We start from the raw sequence: 15460 nt of genomic DNA, 5'->3' as shown, positions 1-15460 counted from the left end.
AGTGAAGACACAACCAAAGGAAAGTGGGGAATCTTTTGTTTTTAATTTTAGTGAGTTGAGGAGAATATAAAGGGTTTATAGGGAGATTTCTGTATGTATGTTTCTTTCTTGGCATATGTTTTGTTGTCTTGTAGATTACAAGCTTTTAAAAAAAACCAATAAATATTTAATTTAACAAAATAGTTCAGGCAAAGGAGGAAAGACGTTAGGTTTTCACTATTTAACAAGACTGTTGTGTACTTCAAGTCATGAGATTTGTCATTTTCTCCTGACCCCTATTTCTTTTGGCAGGCAATAATGCTGTTGGTTCCTGCTTTCCTTTTAATTGGCTGGAGTACTAATGTGATCATTCTGAGCACTGGACTGTTTTTCTACTCTTTTGGTGAGCTCCTCAAAGAACTTTTTTTCAGCTTAAAAATGAAGTGAAGCATGCTGAATCTGTCCCATAGTTTGCTTGAATTTATTAATGCACATAGCTTTCAGTTTCAAAGCTGCTTTCTTTGCTTATAAAGTCTTGAAGGAAGTACAGCAGTTTCTTCTCATGCTAATGGCCTTCCTTGAAGTTGCCATGGCAGTGTTTAGAGATATCACTAGGTTGTGTTGCTTCAGCTTATGCTGAATTTTTCCCTTCCAAGCCCTGAAGGGAATGTGTAATTATATTAACCCTGTTCTGGATTTTTCCCCTCAAAAGAAATAGGTTGTTTCAGAAAGCTACAACTGTTGCCCATTGAATACAGGACAACAGACTGAGAAATGTTATGTAGTCAGAAGTGGAGATAACCGGTACAGACAGGTGACTTGCTGGTGCAGACCTGGGTTAAAGCTACTGCACAGTGTACAAGCACTCTCAAAGTTAGGGAAAGCTTGTTTTTCACATGCCAATTAAGGTAATGAACCCAGTCTTTTCTTTTGAAGCTTACCACCTCAATCAGGAATACCTTAAAGTACATCAAATTGGTTTTCCAGAACAAAATTCTTAAAGTCTTTCCCTGTGGAATCTTGTGAACTCCATTTGCCATGACAGGTGTTCCAGTACTAAAACAAACATTTATTTATATGCAGCTTCATACTGAACTAACAGTGTCTAAGCAGTTTACAACTATAAGTAATTGCCCCCAACAGTCTGGGTACTCATTTTAGCAACCTCGGAAGAATACAAGCCTGAGTCGAACTTGAGCCCTTTTGCTGCTATTGAACTCGCAACCTTATGGTTTTGAGTGTGTGGCTGCAGTAGAGGCGTTTAACCACTGCGCCACCAGGGCTCCTTCCTACTAAGAAAAATGCCTCACTTTTGGCTGTGATGGTTTGTTTTCAGCAAACTCTAAATTTAGAGCTGGGCAAATGTGTGGCCCCTTAGTTCATCTGGTTTCCAAGACTGTATTTGTGGCTCTTGACCCTGAACCCCCCTATTTCTGGGTAAAAAAAAGGAGTGGAGTGCTTCTCTTGAAAGGCCCTGGGAATAGCAATTAACCATTTGAATATATTGTAGGGGAACCATCTACACAGTTCAACATCACAATACAGTAGTTCTCCAAACACCAATCCAGTAACTTTTGGTTTTGTTTGGGCTGGGATGTTTAGTTTTGCTATTTTTTTAAGTTGGCAGTTCTTGTAGCACACACCCCCCCTGGGTTCTGTCTGCCAAAATTATCCCTCTCATTTTTCTGACAGAAAAGGGATGCTTTGGGGAGTCAGGAGAAATCAAGAGCCTCAAAGACAGGCTGGAGGTGGCTGCATCCAGCCCAAGAATCACACTTTCAAGGGCAGAATACTGCCCCCAGACCATCCATAGTTGACAATTCCTGAACAGGAAAAGCAAGGTAAACATAGACTAGTTTGCAGCATGTTAATCTATGTATGTGGATTCTTGCATTAGCTCTCTGCATATCTTTTCACTCACAAATTACTATTTGTGAGGCACCAATGTCATGGTAGGTAAACTTCCATTCCTTTTCTACCAAGTGTACAATATGGAGATGGAAGGGGATTTTCCTCTTGTCAGTGGCATCACTAGGGTTGATGTCACCTGGTGCAATAGCTCATGGTGTCCCCCCCCCCCCCACCCTCATTTATCTCCTCCAATACCACACAGATGCCTTAATAATTTTTTTGTACTAATGTTACTCATAAATCTTAATTTCTATATATCACTCAATGAGTTGTGACATATTAAAACTAGGAAAATTAAAATTACATCATTAAATTACAATATAATTTACACAGTAAAAATGTATTAACATTTACATAGTTTTATGTGGTTAAAGTGAAATTTGGTAAGATGTGAAGTTAAGGAAATTTTAAAAGAGTAAAATTTTGAAAACCCTGAATTTAAGATTTAAATTAGATTTCTAAACATGTATTTGTTTTACCCACTCTTCAGGGAGAGGGGGGGAAAAGTCTCTGTGTTTTTACTTAAGGTCCAGGTGCCAACTAACATACAGGAATATTATAAATAATTGGCCCTGACTTACTATCTGGTGGTCTCACTGCTCCAAAACAAGTGAACGATGAACCTTAGCTGAAAAGGATTAGCAAATAAATTTAATTCCATTACTTGCTTAATCCTTGTTCCTAAGTTTATTTCTTTGTTTCCAAATATACTGTGTTACAATAGATTCCTATCCACAAAATATTTACTGTCTTTAAATCTGCATAGAAAAGTGTGGGGAAATCACACCCTTTTTGTTACTATAGCTCCTCTAATTATATGTAGAGAAAATTAAACAGATATTGAAAAATAGCTTTTATTATAAGCTTTTTTGCCTTGCTGCTTAGTTCAAAAAACTCCTGGAACAGTGTATGTACAATCAATAAAATAAGACAATCACTGCCTGAAGTCTTTGGGACTTCAGGCTGGAAGGATCTGTGTTGCTTTTTTACGAGACTCCACAAAATTCTACAAACTGATCAACTTCTGGTCATCTCTCCACTTATGTTTTGAATATTTGTTTTGTTGCCATTGTTAAGCAATCTGTAATAAGAAATCCTTGCCAATTTGTTTCACATCACCCAGAAGTCTGCCACTGGATCCTGGACTTCCTCCTGCCCATATAGAACACAAAATAAAAAAGAGAAGGGGAGCAAAGAGCAAAATTGGGGTGCACATATGCTATAAAAATAATACAGTTTGATACCACTTTTAAGTGCTGTAGCTCCATCCTATAGAATTTGGGAATTTGTAGTTTTACAAGCTCTTTAGCCTTCTATGCCAAAGAGTGCTGGTGCATCACAAAGGTACGAATCCCAGGATTCTGTAGGATGGAGCCATGGCAGTTAACAAAAAACAGAAAACAAGCTTGCTCCATCCTTAATGTGACACCCCTTCAAATACTTAAACAGGGCTATCATATCACCTCTTAACTTTCTCTTCTCCAGGCTAAACATCCCCAGCTCCCTAAGTCATTCCGCATAGGGCATGGTTACCAGACCCTTCACCATTTTAGTCGCCCTCAACATTAGGAGGAACTTCCTGACAGTAAGGGCTCTTTGACAGTGGAACACACTCCTTCAGAGTGTAGTGGACTCTCCTTCCTTGGAAGTGTTTAAGCAGAGGCTGGATGGCCATCTGTCGGGGATGCTTTGATTGAGAGTTCCTGCCTGACAGGGGGTTGGGCTGAATGGCCCTTGTCGTCTCCTCCAACTCTATGATTCTATGATGTATGTATCTACCGCAATTTTTATCAAAAAAGGAGATCAGATTAGTCTGGCATGCCTTGTTTCTCAGAAACCCATGTTGACTTTTTGTGATTATGGCATTCCCTTCTAAATGTTCACAGAGCTGGAATTTATCCCTTTGTTTCCCCAACCATTCAAGTGTTTGTAAGAGAAAGTACCTGTGTTTGGCTTTGCAGAAATCATGCTATGTATTACATCAGGATTTGATATATCTCCTCTATCCATGACCGTCTATAGAGCCTACACTTAATCATCTGTGTTCTCATTTGTTCAATTACGTTTTTAACTTGCTTCCAGCTTCTGCCATTGTTGTTCCTTGTCTATCTACAGTGGTGTCCAGCTATGGTGAGTGGCTGTTTAATCAGAACCTTCCTCTTTTAATAGTTGCTTCAACTGTATCTTGAATCCTCAGACCCAGAGTTCTTTGCCTTACATGTGAAAATGACTTAAACACAAATTTTGAAATTAATTCACCCTTCTGTCCCCAAGACACTGAGTGTGGCACCAGCAAATCGCCTTGGGTCCCTTTCTGGGAGAAAGGCATAATAAATAAATAAATGCACTTGAAATACCATTAAATTCAGTGGAAAAGGTTTAAAACTATCCCATTAGTGCAGTTTCAACATTCTTAAATGCAAACTAGAGTGCAATGAATTCTCTGTAAATAAAATTGCATATTTTTTTGAAAGAAATTATTACTCCATTGTGGTATTAGGAATCTGCCTAAGGTGAAAATGAAATGTATTCAGTTCAAACTAAAGATATGAATTAGTAATCACACTAGTGCCTTGAGTGTAAACTGAACTGGCTCTGCTCCCTTGGGCAAAAATGCTGACTAATGGAACACTACACTGTCAGAGCGCTATTATTCCACTAATTGCTATGGCTGCCTCTTGTGGAATCCCAGGATTTGTAGTTTAAGGAGGGGCATTTAAAATTCTTAACCAGAGACCTTCTAAGCTTCACTAAACTACAAACCCCAGAATTCCACAGGAGTTAGTCATAGTAGTTAAAGTGGGATAATAGCACTATATCAGTGTGGTGTGATATTTTTCTTACTCAGCATTCTGATAATGAACTTCTTTGTAGAATGAATATGAGATAGTCCTTGCTTCAGAGACACTAATTTGGAATTAAAGGCTTAATCCTAAATTCTATAAGAAAAACAAAAGCAAGATCAGAACTGGCAACCAAATGTTCATCATGTGCTAGAGACAAAAATTGACAGGCTTGAATTACAGTGGTACCCCGGGATACGAATTGATCGCGTTACGAAATTTCCGGGGTACGAAAAAGTTAGATTGGAAAAAACTGTTCCGGGTAACGAAATATTTTTCGGGTTACGAAATTCGTTTCGGCGCGAAATTCAAATGTGAAGCGCGGCTAGCGGCTTTCCAGCGCTAACGGAAAGCCTTTTCGGGTTGCAAAATGTATCGGGTTACGAACGGCGCCGCGGAACGAATTAATTTCGTAACCCGAGGTAGCACTGTACTTTGTATTAAGATACTAACCATAGCCAAACAATCCCTAAAGCAACCAAGTTCCATGCCATGCTTGCATGGTGAAGATTTCAGGCTAAAAAGTAGGAAGCACTGTACAAAGAGGATTATGTGACAAACACTATGCTACCATGACGAACAGTCTGGCCTTCATCTAAGAGGAATGCAGGGGAAATGGGGTTATGTGACCAGTCACTCCACCAGAATGGTGAAATAGCTTCCACTGGCACACAAAGCCATCTAGACACCTGGGAATGGAAAGGAGTGGACAGGGAGAAGGGGTCTACAGCAATCCTATGGTTCTCACACACATCACAAATCATAACCCCCTTCCTGTAGCAAGTGGAAGATACATGCCTGAAAAGTAGGTCAGGGTGTCCTTCAACAGATTTTTTTGCCACACTCATTCTGGAGTGAGGACTGTAAATACACATGACAGCACCTGGCACCACCAGCACTATTTGGATTCTGTCAAAGTAAACTTCACAATTCCAATGAACACTTACAACACCCATCAGGATTTCCCCTTAGCTACATTTTGTTTCTTGTAAAAGCATAGTTTGGACAAACGTCTAGCATGAAGGAACAAGAATGAAATGGAAATATTTTGGATACTACTAGGATAAATAATATAAACATGCCCTCATTTTTTGAATGCTTCAGGAACTGGATAATGAAAGACAGGAACAACATGTTCAACTCTACTGAGTAGGTATAAAGAATTATTTGTGGTTTCCTAAGGTCAGTAGAAGGAGCCTAAATACTTTAAAGGCACCAGATCTTGAAAGCTAAGCAGGGTCAACCCTGTTTAACACTTGGATGAGAAACCATCAAGGAATATGTTTAAAGGAAAACTGATGACAGTATACAGATTAGGCATGCTTCTGTTGACCTTGTGTGCCTGCCTGTCTTCAAGTCACCTGTCAATTTTATGGTGACCCCATGATTTTTTAAAGGGTTTTTCAGACAACAAATATTTAGAGGTGATTTTGCCAGTTCCTCCTTATAGCCTGCAGCATTTGGTATTCATTGGCAGTCTCCCATCCAAGTATTAACCAGGGCTAACCCTGCTTCTATAATCAAACAGGACCTGGTGCCTTTAGGACCCCCCCTCCTTTATTTATTTATTTTTTAGCAATATGTGTATACATATTTATAAAATTAGCTTACACTTTGTAAACCGCTTAGTTTGAAAAATTAGATTACATTTGTAAACTGCTTAGTACATCAGTTTAGAAATGTACTTGCTATACAATAGAATTTTGTTCCTTTTATTTAAAGTAGCATCCTCTGTGGTCCTGAGTACCCAGTTTTCCTTTGCTGGGGAAAGCTAAAGAGCAAAGTTGGAAATATAAAATGATTGTTGTTTTATCTAGTGAGGTGATCTGCTCTGTTATTACTTTTATACTTCAGTCCAAAGGAAGATGGCTGAAATATCTAAGTGGAAGTAATTAAGCAATCTAAAATTCTTTGATTTGGAGCAACATATAATATGAGAAAGAAACAGTGGATGAAAAAAAGATATCTACCTCTTATTTTCACAGGATTGGCAAGCCAAAAAGGAACAGTAATGGGAATTTTAAGGAGTCTGGGGTCCCTTGCAAGAGCTGTTGGGCCAATCATGTCAGCAACAGGTAATTATGCAGGTGTCTTCCAAGTACATGCATTTGTGGGTAGCTAACAGGAACACAGCCTTTTGTGCTGTTTTACCCTTTATAGCTCTCATGAGCTATATGACAGGCCATTTAGTCTTCCAGTCATTGCTGTTTTGGTTACGGGGCAGGTCAGAATCCACATAGAACTAGATGTACAAAGTAGTTATTTTGCAGACATGCCACCTACACAGTTGTAAACAATTTCTTGAAATTTCAGCCCCTTGTGTACAGTTTTTTTCCTATAAACTAGAAATTTCTAGGACAAAGATGGTCTGAACATATCTATTGGTTTATGCCATTGGTATTTAAATCGTTGGTCCCAGCCAATGTAATGAATTTGGACAGAAGAGCTGCATCTTGTTGGTTTGCCTCAAGTAGAGTAGACCTACTGAGTCATTTGTTAGATGGTCAATCCAGTTGATTTACTGGCTGTACTCTAATCTGAATTAAGAATAGGGTTTAGGCTAAAGTGTCCAGTTCTGAGGCAGCCAAGCAGAAGTGATGTGTCCTGACTAGAGATGTGAAAGCACATGGAAAAATTAGGGGGGGGGGGGACAAATTTTGTCCATGTGTTTCCTGAATCATGCTAAAATAAAATATTCCATAATTGATTTTCTTCCTGTTTCCAATTTTTTCTTAGTTTTTTTCCTGCCCCCCCACCCCCAATTTTTCCCTGTTTTTTTTCCTCCTGACTGTCAGTAGGTTGGGCTCATTCAAGAAAAAAATGTCCTTGTGGGAACATTGCTATGTATTGGGTTCAGTACACAGTACACAAAGGATAATTTTTAACATTTGGTGAAGCTAGAATTATTTTATTTTAGTTTCATTCTACTTTGTTTCCCCCCCCCCCCTGTATCTAGGTGTTGGGGTAGCTTGAGGTCATTACAGCCAATGTTTCTCTGGCCTTGCTATGTTTTATTAGCTGCTTCCTGGGGGAAGAGAAGTTAAGAAAACTTCCATGCTCTTGTTGAACTTCCCTCCCTCCCCTTGTCAGACTGTCCCAAAGCTAGGAAGCCATTCTGGGATTGAGCACAGTAGCATTTTTTAAAGAGGTATTACCTTCTTTGTTGCTCATGAAGTGCAATGCCTCCTGTTTAAGAGCCTTGTGATTAACACTGTGAAATGTGGGAGAGGAAAGGGAGGGAGAGGTGAGGAGGTTGGTTTTAAAAAGAGTGCTAGAGCTAGGTGAATAAATCAGCTCAGAGGACTGGAAATTGTTGCAGGAAGAACAAGGAAAGCAAGAGAATGCAGCAGAGTGATAAATTGTTGAAGAAAAAAGAGGAGAGGGACAGAAAGAGAGCATCCTCGCCCTTAGTCAGTAAGGAACAGTGGAATTCAACTGCAGAGACTGGCCACAGCAGTCTGAAGAACCACAGCAGTGACTTCCACTCTGGCTTTGGGTTGGAGTGTTTATTTGGTCTTTACTTGTTATTAAATTGCTCACTGAAAATCTTAAAGCTATGCTTGGACAACCTGATAGCAGAACTAGGCAACTTCTTTGCAGAAATTCTGGTGGAAAAACACAGATGATTTCTTTTTATGGGTTGATTTATATATGCATGTATAAATGCAAAAACTGTAAACTTATTCTCAACCGAATGTGGGACTTGTCACAGTACTGGGCTAGCTTGCATTTGCTGTCATGTGTTAGAACTGAATTCACTCTAGCACTTGCTGATGTTGCTGAGAGGAGAGCCACCAAGTTTTGAACCCTAGTTAACTGAGTTGCATTACAGCTTGCACTAGATGTTGACAACAGCTTTACAAATTGTAATAAGCAGTTCTTGAAGGGCCAAATCACACACCAACCACTCCCCTCTACTTGTACCTTTATCACTGTAAATCTTTAGGAGCCTAACCTGCTTGTCACCAGTAGAGCAGAGATTTCTGTCTTCGCTAACAGATTGCAACTAACTAGATCTAGATAGCTAGAACTAACTGGGCTAGAGAGAACAGCTGCATTATCTGGGGTGGCCAAGATAGTCTTGATCAGTTTAGTGAAGAGCTATTTCATGAAACCACTTTGGGATAGTTTCCAATTTTTTGTGATTGTTAAGAGTGCTTTTTAAGTCTCTCTTCTCTCTTTCCAGTATACTGGTTGGCAGGAGCTGAAGTTTGTTTCACGGTCTGTGCATCTTTGTTACTTATACCCTTCATTCTGCTTCGAAGCATTCAAGAACAAAGAAAAGTAGAATAAGTGATGAAACGTTTTATAAGAAATTCCAAAAATAATGCTTACATACCTGGCATGGAACAACACATGTTTGTGGAATATCATGTTTTAAGGTCTAGGTTTACCGAGTTATGGTTAACTATGTCTTTCGACCATACCATCCACAGGAAGGCCTTAGATTTATATATATTTGGGATGCAGAAAGATTTGATGGAAGGAAAATTGTTGTGGATGTTATTTCTGCCACGCTATGATGAACAGTCTTAGTAATGCAGTCTCAAGTGCTGGTTTTCAGCAAGAGTTTTTGTCAAGAATTTGAGAAAAGTATGTAAAGAAAAGAGGTGCTTTTCTATTCAGTGAAACAAAGGTTGCCAACAAATGATGTACTGTGTTTTCTTTTGTGTGTGTATGCTTCCTCTTCCTTCCCTAACTTGGAACTCTTCAGGTGCATTGCAATCACTGTCTACCAAATATTTCCCTACCATATTAATACTAAGCCCAGGTATATGTGTGTATATATATGTATATTTTGATCAGAAAACCTGCCTCTTGGTTTGGTTTTACCAAGTTGCAGAATATGATAGTTGTTGCCTTAAACTATCTGGGGGGTGAGTGGGTATGTTGCCCTTCAGATATTGGGCTGTACCACCTATCAACCCTTTCAACATAGGAATGATGAAAGTTGTAGTCCAGCAACATTCAAAGGGCCACACATTTCCCAACCCTGCTTTAAAGCAAATCTGTAAAATCTGCACAGGGGGTGTCCTGCACTTAAGTATGAATGGGCATCGAGCTGCAACAATCCATTGTTTGTAATACTCATTACCTGCCAAGTGAGAGACAATGGGCCGTTAATATCCACAGGTTAAGATAACTGTGAAATTTGTTCTATTAGTTGTAATTAAATACAGTGGGTCCTCGCCTTACACGGGGATCCGTTCCGGATCCCTCCACGTAAGGCGATTTCAAGCTCCATTGGAAACAATTGAATGGGACGCGCCATCCTGCGGCTTGAGCGCATATGCTCAAGCTGCGTAAAGCGCATGTATTTTGCATTCTAGGTTGTATAGGCTAGAATCCTGTTGGTGTCCTACACAGGCATAAATTTCCCTACAGAAGTAACTCAACATTTTTCTCTCAAGGCTGGAGAAATAGTTGTACATACAGTGTCATGTGCATAGTTCTGCATTGTGTAGGGATACATGGATGTGGGTGATGTAAATTTACATTGTACATGCAGCTGAACATGTTTGTGCATTTGGTTGTGCACCATCTCAGTTCGTTAGCAAAGCAGCATCGTTCAGCTTCTACATGACTCCCTGAGCATAAAGTTACGCTCCATCTCCTTAGTTTAGGATCATGGCCATAATGTCATGCATTATACATTATAAATTGAGAACCTTCAAGTATAGTGGGATGGGTTGTGGCCTTTTAATACTTCCAACATGTTTTTTGAAGGGAGACTTTTTATCTCTTAAGTGGGATACACATGACTTTGAATTATTTCTCTTCTTTTTTCATCACTAGAGTGTATTTGGTTGCCAGTACGCTAAAGCTCATCTTCCAATGCCCATCCTTTTCAATGGTCAGAAATGGGGAGGGCTTTGGATTCTGTGGATCTACACCTTCCATACCATCCATACCATACCCACATCCCTCCCTGTTTTCTGTAGCCCTGATACCAAAGATGTGAGGGGTGTAGATCTTTCCATGGAACAAGGAATGGGGATCCAATATGGAGTGGTTTCTAACCTTAGTGGAGGATTTCCTGTGTGGCCAGTGGCATTATATATATTACTGGTTTACCACTAAGATTTGAACAGCATAGAAAAACTAGGAAATTCTGGGATTTAAAGTGGCTTAATAGTAATTTTCTTCATATTGTTTTGCAAAGTTCCAAAGCATCATTTATATATATATATATATATATATATATATATATATATATATATATATATGGGGATGAGAGAGAGAGAGCAGAAATCATGGTATCTGTGATAGCAAAAAGTTGTAACACAGTTGATGTCTGGTGGGGTAGAACAAGAAAGCATATAAGTAGAATAATCAGTGAAGTCTGTAAATTTAAACATTTCAATGTAATCTGAATATCATTACTATTTTCTCTGTAATCATTTATTCTTGTACTTTTAAATTTTTGATTATATTTCCCTTCAAAGTATGTTTGTATAATCATAACCATAAAGGAAGCTACTACCTCACCTGTTGCTTAAGAACATATACTAGAATAAATAAGCAGGGGATTCAATGGCTTGTGCCTCTCACTGTCATGTTATCTCCTAAGTGTACAAAATATTTGAATAATGATTTGTCTTCAGCGACTGTAGGCAACTTTTAAGTATGGCCTTAACATATGATGTAAGGTAATATGCTATCATAATAGTAAAAGATGAAGAATTGCTGAACAATTATCATCTTATTAGCTAAACTATAATGAGATAACTGGCTAACCCTCCTTGGGAGTTTTCTTCTGTTTCTTTCTTCTTGAGAGATTAAGAATCTAAACACACGTGAGAGTCTGGAGATTACAAGCTAAATTTCTTGACAGTTTGCTTTTCTTGAAAGCAGTCATCAGGGACTCCAACTTGGATCAGAGCTGAGTGAAAAGAGTGCTTAACCTTTGACTCCCTGTGCTACTTCCTCAATACAAATCTTCCCCTCTAAAGTTGCTGTTAGCTTCAGAGAGAAAAATATTTATTGTGGGCTCTTTCATAGTGTACAATTTTTGTGCTGTGATTCCACTTTAACATGAAAACGTCCTGTGGAGCTTGGGGTTTTCAATTTAGGGAAAGGCCTTTAGAATTCTCAGCTAGAGAACTCAAGTGCCTCAACAAACTACATATCCCAGGATTCCATAGGATGCAGCCATGGCAGTTCAGGTGGACTCATTCATAGAATCGTAGAGTTGGAAGAGACCACAAGGGCCATCCAGTCCAACCCCCCTGCCATGCAGGAAATCACAATCAAAGCATCCCCGACAGATGGCCATCCAGCCTCAGTTTGAAGACCTCCAAGGAAGGAGACTCCACTACACTCTGAGGGAGTGTGTTCCACTGTTGAACAGCCCTTACTGTCAGGAAGTTCCTCCTAATTTTGAGGTGGAATCTCTTTTCCTGTAGTTTGCATCCATTGTTCCGCGTTCTAGTCTCTGGAGCAGCAGAATTGGATTTAGACTGAGTCATGCTCAATACTGAATAAATTAAATTCTACTGATTTCAGTAGTTCTTTTCTAAACATAGCTACCTCTGGATCCAAATATAATTGTCTTTCTAGCCAAACTTTTATGTTTTGCCTTTTGTTAATTTTAAAATTTCTTTTGATCTAGTAGAGGTTGATACAACAGGTAAGATTTTAGCTTGCAAAACTTGGTTCTCTAGGTGTGTATTATACTGATTTTTTTCAATATCCAATCATTGTTTATTAATTATCCTTTATATGATGTTTGCCATCCTGCTCTTTTCTCTCAGTGGTTTCTCAAATCTGCAATGTAAATCTGCCTCATTAAAAGTTTTGATATCTATCACTGTCCATTTTCCTTGAACAAAGTGACCTTTGCACTGCGCTCCCCATTCAGAAAGTTTGCATCTCTTTTTACTACTGTCCATTCCTGTGGTAAAAGGAACACCCTTCAAGAGGTTATTCTGTATGGATCCACCATTCTAAATCCTCCTTGACCAATTCCAGAACTCTCACCAGATAGCTTAAATTGTGTGGAGGATGGAGGTCTTAATTTGGGTATTTAGGAATATGTCTTTTTCTAACTGCTGATTTTACACATGAAAAGTGAACCTTTAAAGTTTTAAAACCTTCATAAGCAACTGAACTAAGGGGCAAAACAGTCAGTCAAAATAAGCAGGTTTCCAGCCCGCTTCGAAGCAAAGCATTTAGACGACGCACACCTTGAAGCTGGCTGGAAAGTGCATCCAAGCCACACCACAGGGAGAAAAGCCGGACTAAAAAGGAGCTGGATTTTTCCACTTCTTCCCAGAAAGTGCGTACTTTTGCATGTACATGCAAATGCACTGATGCCAGGGCAGCTCTGAAGGGGCAATCTTTCCAAACCTTAAGCCTAATTGTGCATGTAAATGCCCCATCGGAGGAGTGCATTTAAAAGGGATGGAGCTGCCGTACCCAAGCAGGGTGGCAATGCCCAAAAGAGAAACCACGACACCTCTCACGGAGATACATAAAACAGTCAAAGAGGGGGCATGGGGTGAAGGGGGGGGGGTTAAGTGGGACATGTTTATACCTTGCTGGGCACGCCTCTGCTCTGATGCCCTGTCCTAATGGGTCCCAGGGATGGCCATCCAATGAGATGGCAGTCGCCAGTGGTTTGCTCCTGTAAAGATGTGCAGGGATGGTGGTGGGGAACAGTAAGGAAAAAAGTGCCCAGTGGCACAGCTTGAAGCCGTGCTGTGTGGTCATGACATGCACACTTCAGCCAACTTGGGATCAGGCAGTGTGGTTGGTGGGATTTCAATGCAGCTTTGGAAAAAGCAGCTTCAAGCCACTTTTTCCTGCCCATCCGTTTGGTCCCTACAACATTCTGATGCAAGCCTGACGTTTTGAAGAGGCTGAGGGAAGGTTAGTCTTACAGCCTCTTACCCCAATATCCAAGGTATTCCACAGGCTGTTGCTGGAGATGTCCAATCACTTCACTACTCCTGTGCCCTTTGAACTGTCACACTCTGGAAAACATCTAGCAGGTTGAAGATGTTCGGAGCAAAGGTACAACTCCCCGATCAACTAGCCATTAGGTTATCTACCTTACCACAAGTGCTCCTGGGCAGTTTCAGTGTCTAATAACATGCTCTGCTGCTGCTGTGGTAGTCAGTAACTAGTGGCAAAGTATCTGTACAAATGAACATGAGGTCTGGTCCATCTGCCAGCCCCTAAATTGGATTTTACAGTATGTCCCAGAGACAAAACACTGGATCATGAATGACTAATACTTTTGGCACCAAGTGCTATATCCTGTGCTGCTCTCCACGTTCTCCATTTTCCAGTAGCAATGGAACTTGCACACAGTCTTACTGAAGTTGCTTCAGCTTATGTTGTTTGACTTTGAGCACAGTGTAACTTCCTATAATTGTAGACAGATGTGTTCCCCAGGCTCAGGACCCCAAAACAGCTGAGATGACCCTGAAACCACCTTATAGAATCGTAGAGTTGGAAGAGACCGCAAGGGCCATCCAGTCCAACCCCCCTGCCATGCAGGAAATCACAATCAAAGCATCCCTGACATATGGCCATCCAGCCTCAGTTTGAAGACCTCCAAGGAAGGAGACTCCACTACACTCTGAGGGAGTGTGTTCCACTGTTGAACAGCCCTTACTGCCAGGAAGTTCTTCCTAATGTTGAGTTGGAATCTCTTTTCCTGCAGTTTGCATCCATTGTTCCGTCTTCTAGTCTCTGGAGCAGCAGAAAATAATCTCGCTCCCTCCTCAACATGACATCCCTTCAAATATTTCAACAGGGCTATCATGTAACCTCTTAACCTTCTCTTCTCTAGGCTAAACATCCCCAGCTCCCTAAGTCTTTCCTCATAGGGCATGGTTTCCAGACCTTTCACCATTTTAGCCGTCCTCCTTTGGACACGCTCCAGTTTCTCAATGTCCTTTTTGAATTGTGGTGCCCAGAACTGGACACAATATTCCAGGTGGGGACTGACCAGAGCAGAATAGAGTGGCACTATTATGTCCCTTGATCTAGAAACTATACTTCTATTGATGCAGCCTAGAATCACATTGGCCTTGTTAGCTGCCGCATCTCACTGTTGACTCATGTTCAACTTGAGGTCTACTTGGACTCCTAGATCCCTTTCACCTGTATTTTCATTCAGCCAGGTATCACCCATCCTATATATGTGCATTTCACTTTTCCGTCCTATGTGCAGTACCTTACATTTCTCTGTGTTGAATTTCATTTTGTTAGCTATGGCCCAGCTTTCTAGTCTATTCAGGTCATCTTGAATTTTGATCCTGTCCTCTGGAGTATTAACTACTCCCCCTAGTTTGGTGTCATCTGCAAATTTGATATAAGTATGCCCCCAATTTTGTCCTCCAAGTCATTGATAAAGATGTTGAATAGCACTGGGCCCAGGACAGAGCCCTGTGGGACCCCACTGGTCACTTCTCTCCAGGATGAAAAGGAGCCATTGTTGAGCACCCTTTGTGTTCGGCTGGTCAACTAATTGCAAATCCATGTAACAGTTGCCTTGTCTAGCCCACATTTTACAAGCTTGTTTGCAAGAATGTCATGGGGAACTTTGTCAAAGGCCTTACTGAAATCAAGATATACTATATCCACAGCATTCCCTTCATCTAACAAGTTGGTAATTCTATCAAAGAATGAGATCAGGTTTGTCTGACATGACTTCTTTCTCTGAAACCCATTTTGACTTTTTGTGATTATGGCATTGCCTTCTAGATGTTCACAGA

At 40.2% G+C, this 15460-nt stretch overlaps 1 protein-coding gene across 3 annotated transcripts in view; it reads left to right on the top strand.

Moving 5' to 3' along the window:
- Positions 1–12512, top strand: part of LOC149280654 (solute carrier family 75 member 1-like) — a 45458-nt gene extending 32946 nt beyond the window's left edge. For 2 of the 3 annotated variants that reach the window (XM_089500264.1, XM_089500265.1), the window contains 4 exons: positions 292–382; positions 3973–4020; positions 6719–6808; positions 8920–12512. In XM_089500264.1, the coding sequence (XP_089356390.1) occupies positions 292–382; positions 3973–4020; positions 6719–6808; positions 8920–9026 (336 nt within the window). In that variant the 3' untranslated portion in view covers positions 9027–12512. Of the gene's footprint in view, positions 1–291; positions 383–1671; positions 1821–3972; positions 4021–6718; positions 6809–8919 lie in introns of those variants that run through there. The other variant, XR_016278137.1, reaches the window with a different exon arrangement.
- The last annotated feature ends 2948 nt before the right edge of the window (positions 12513–15460 follow it).

This window comes from Sceloporus occidentalis, unplaced genomic scaffold (assembly GCF_023333645.1).
Source record: "Sceloporus occidentalis isolate IW3139 unplaced genomic scaffold, rSceOcc1.0.p SCAF_150, whole genome shotgun sequence".
Lineage (NCBI taxonomy): Eukaryota > Metazoa > Chordata > Lepidosauria > Squamata > Phrynosomatidae > Sceloporus > Sceloporus occidentalis.
This window is presented reverse-complemented; position numbering and strand designations above follow the sequence as displayed.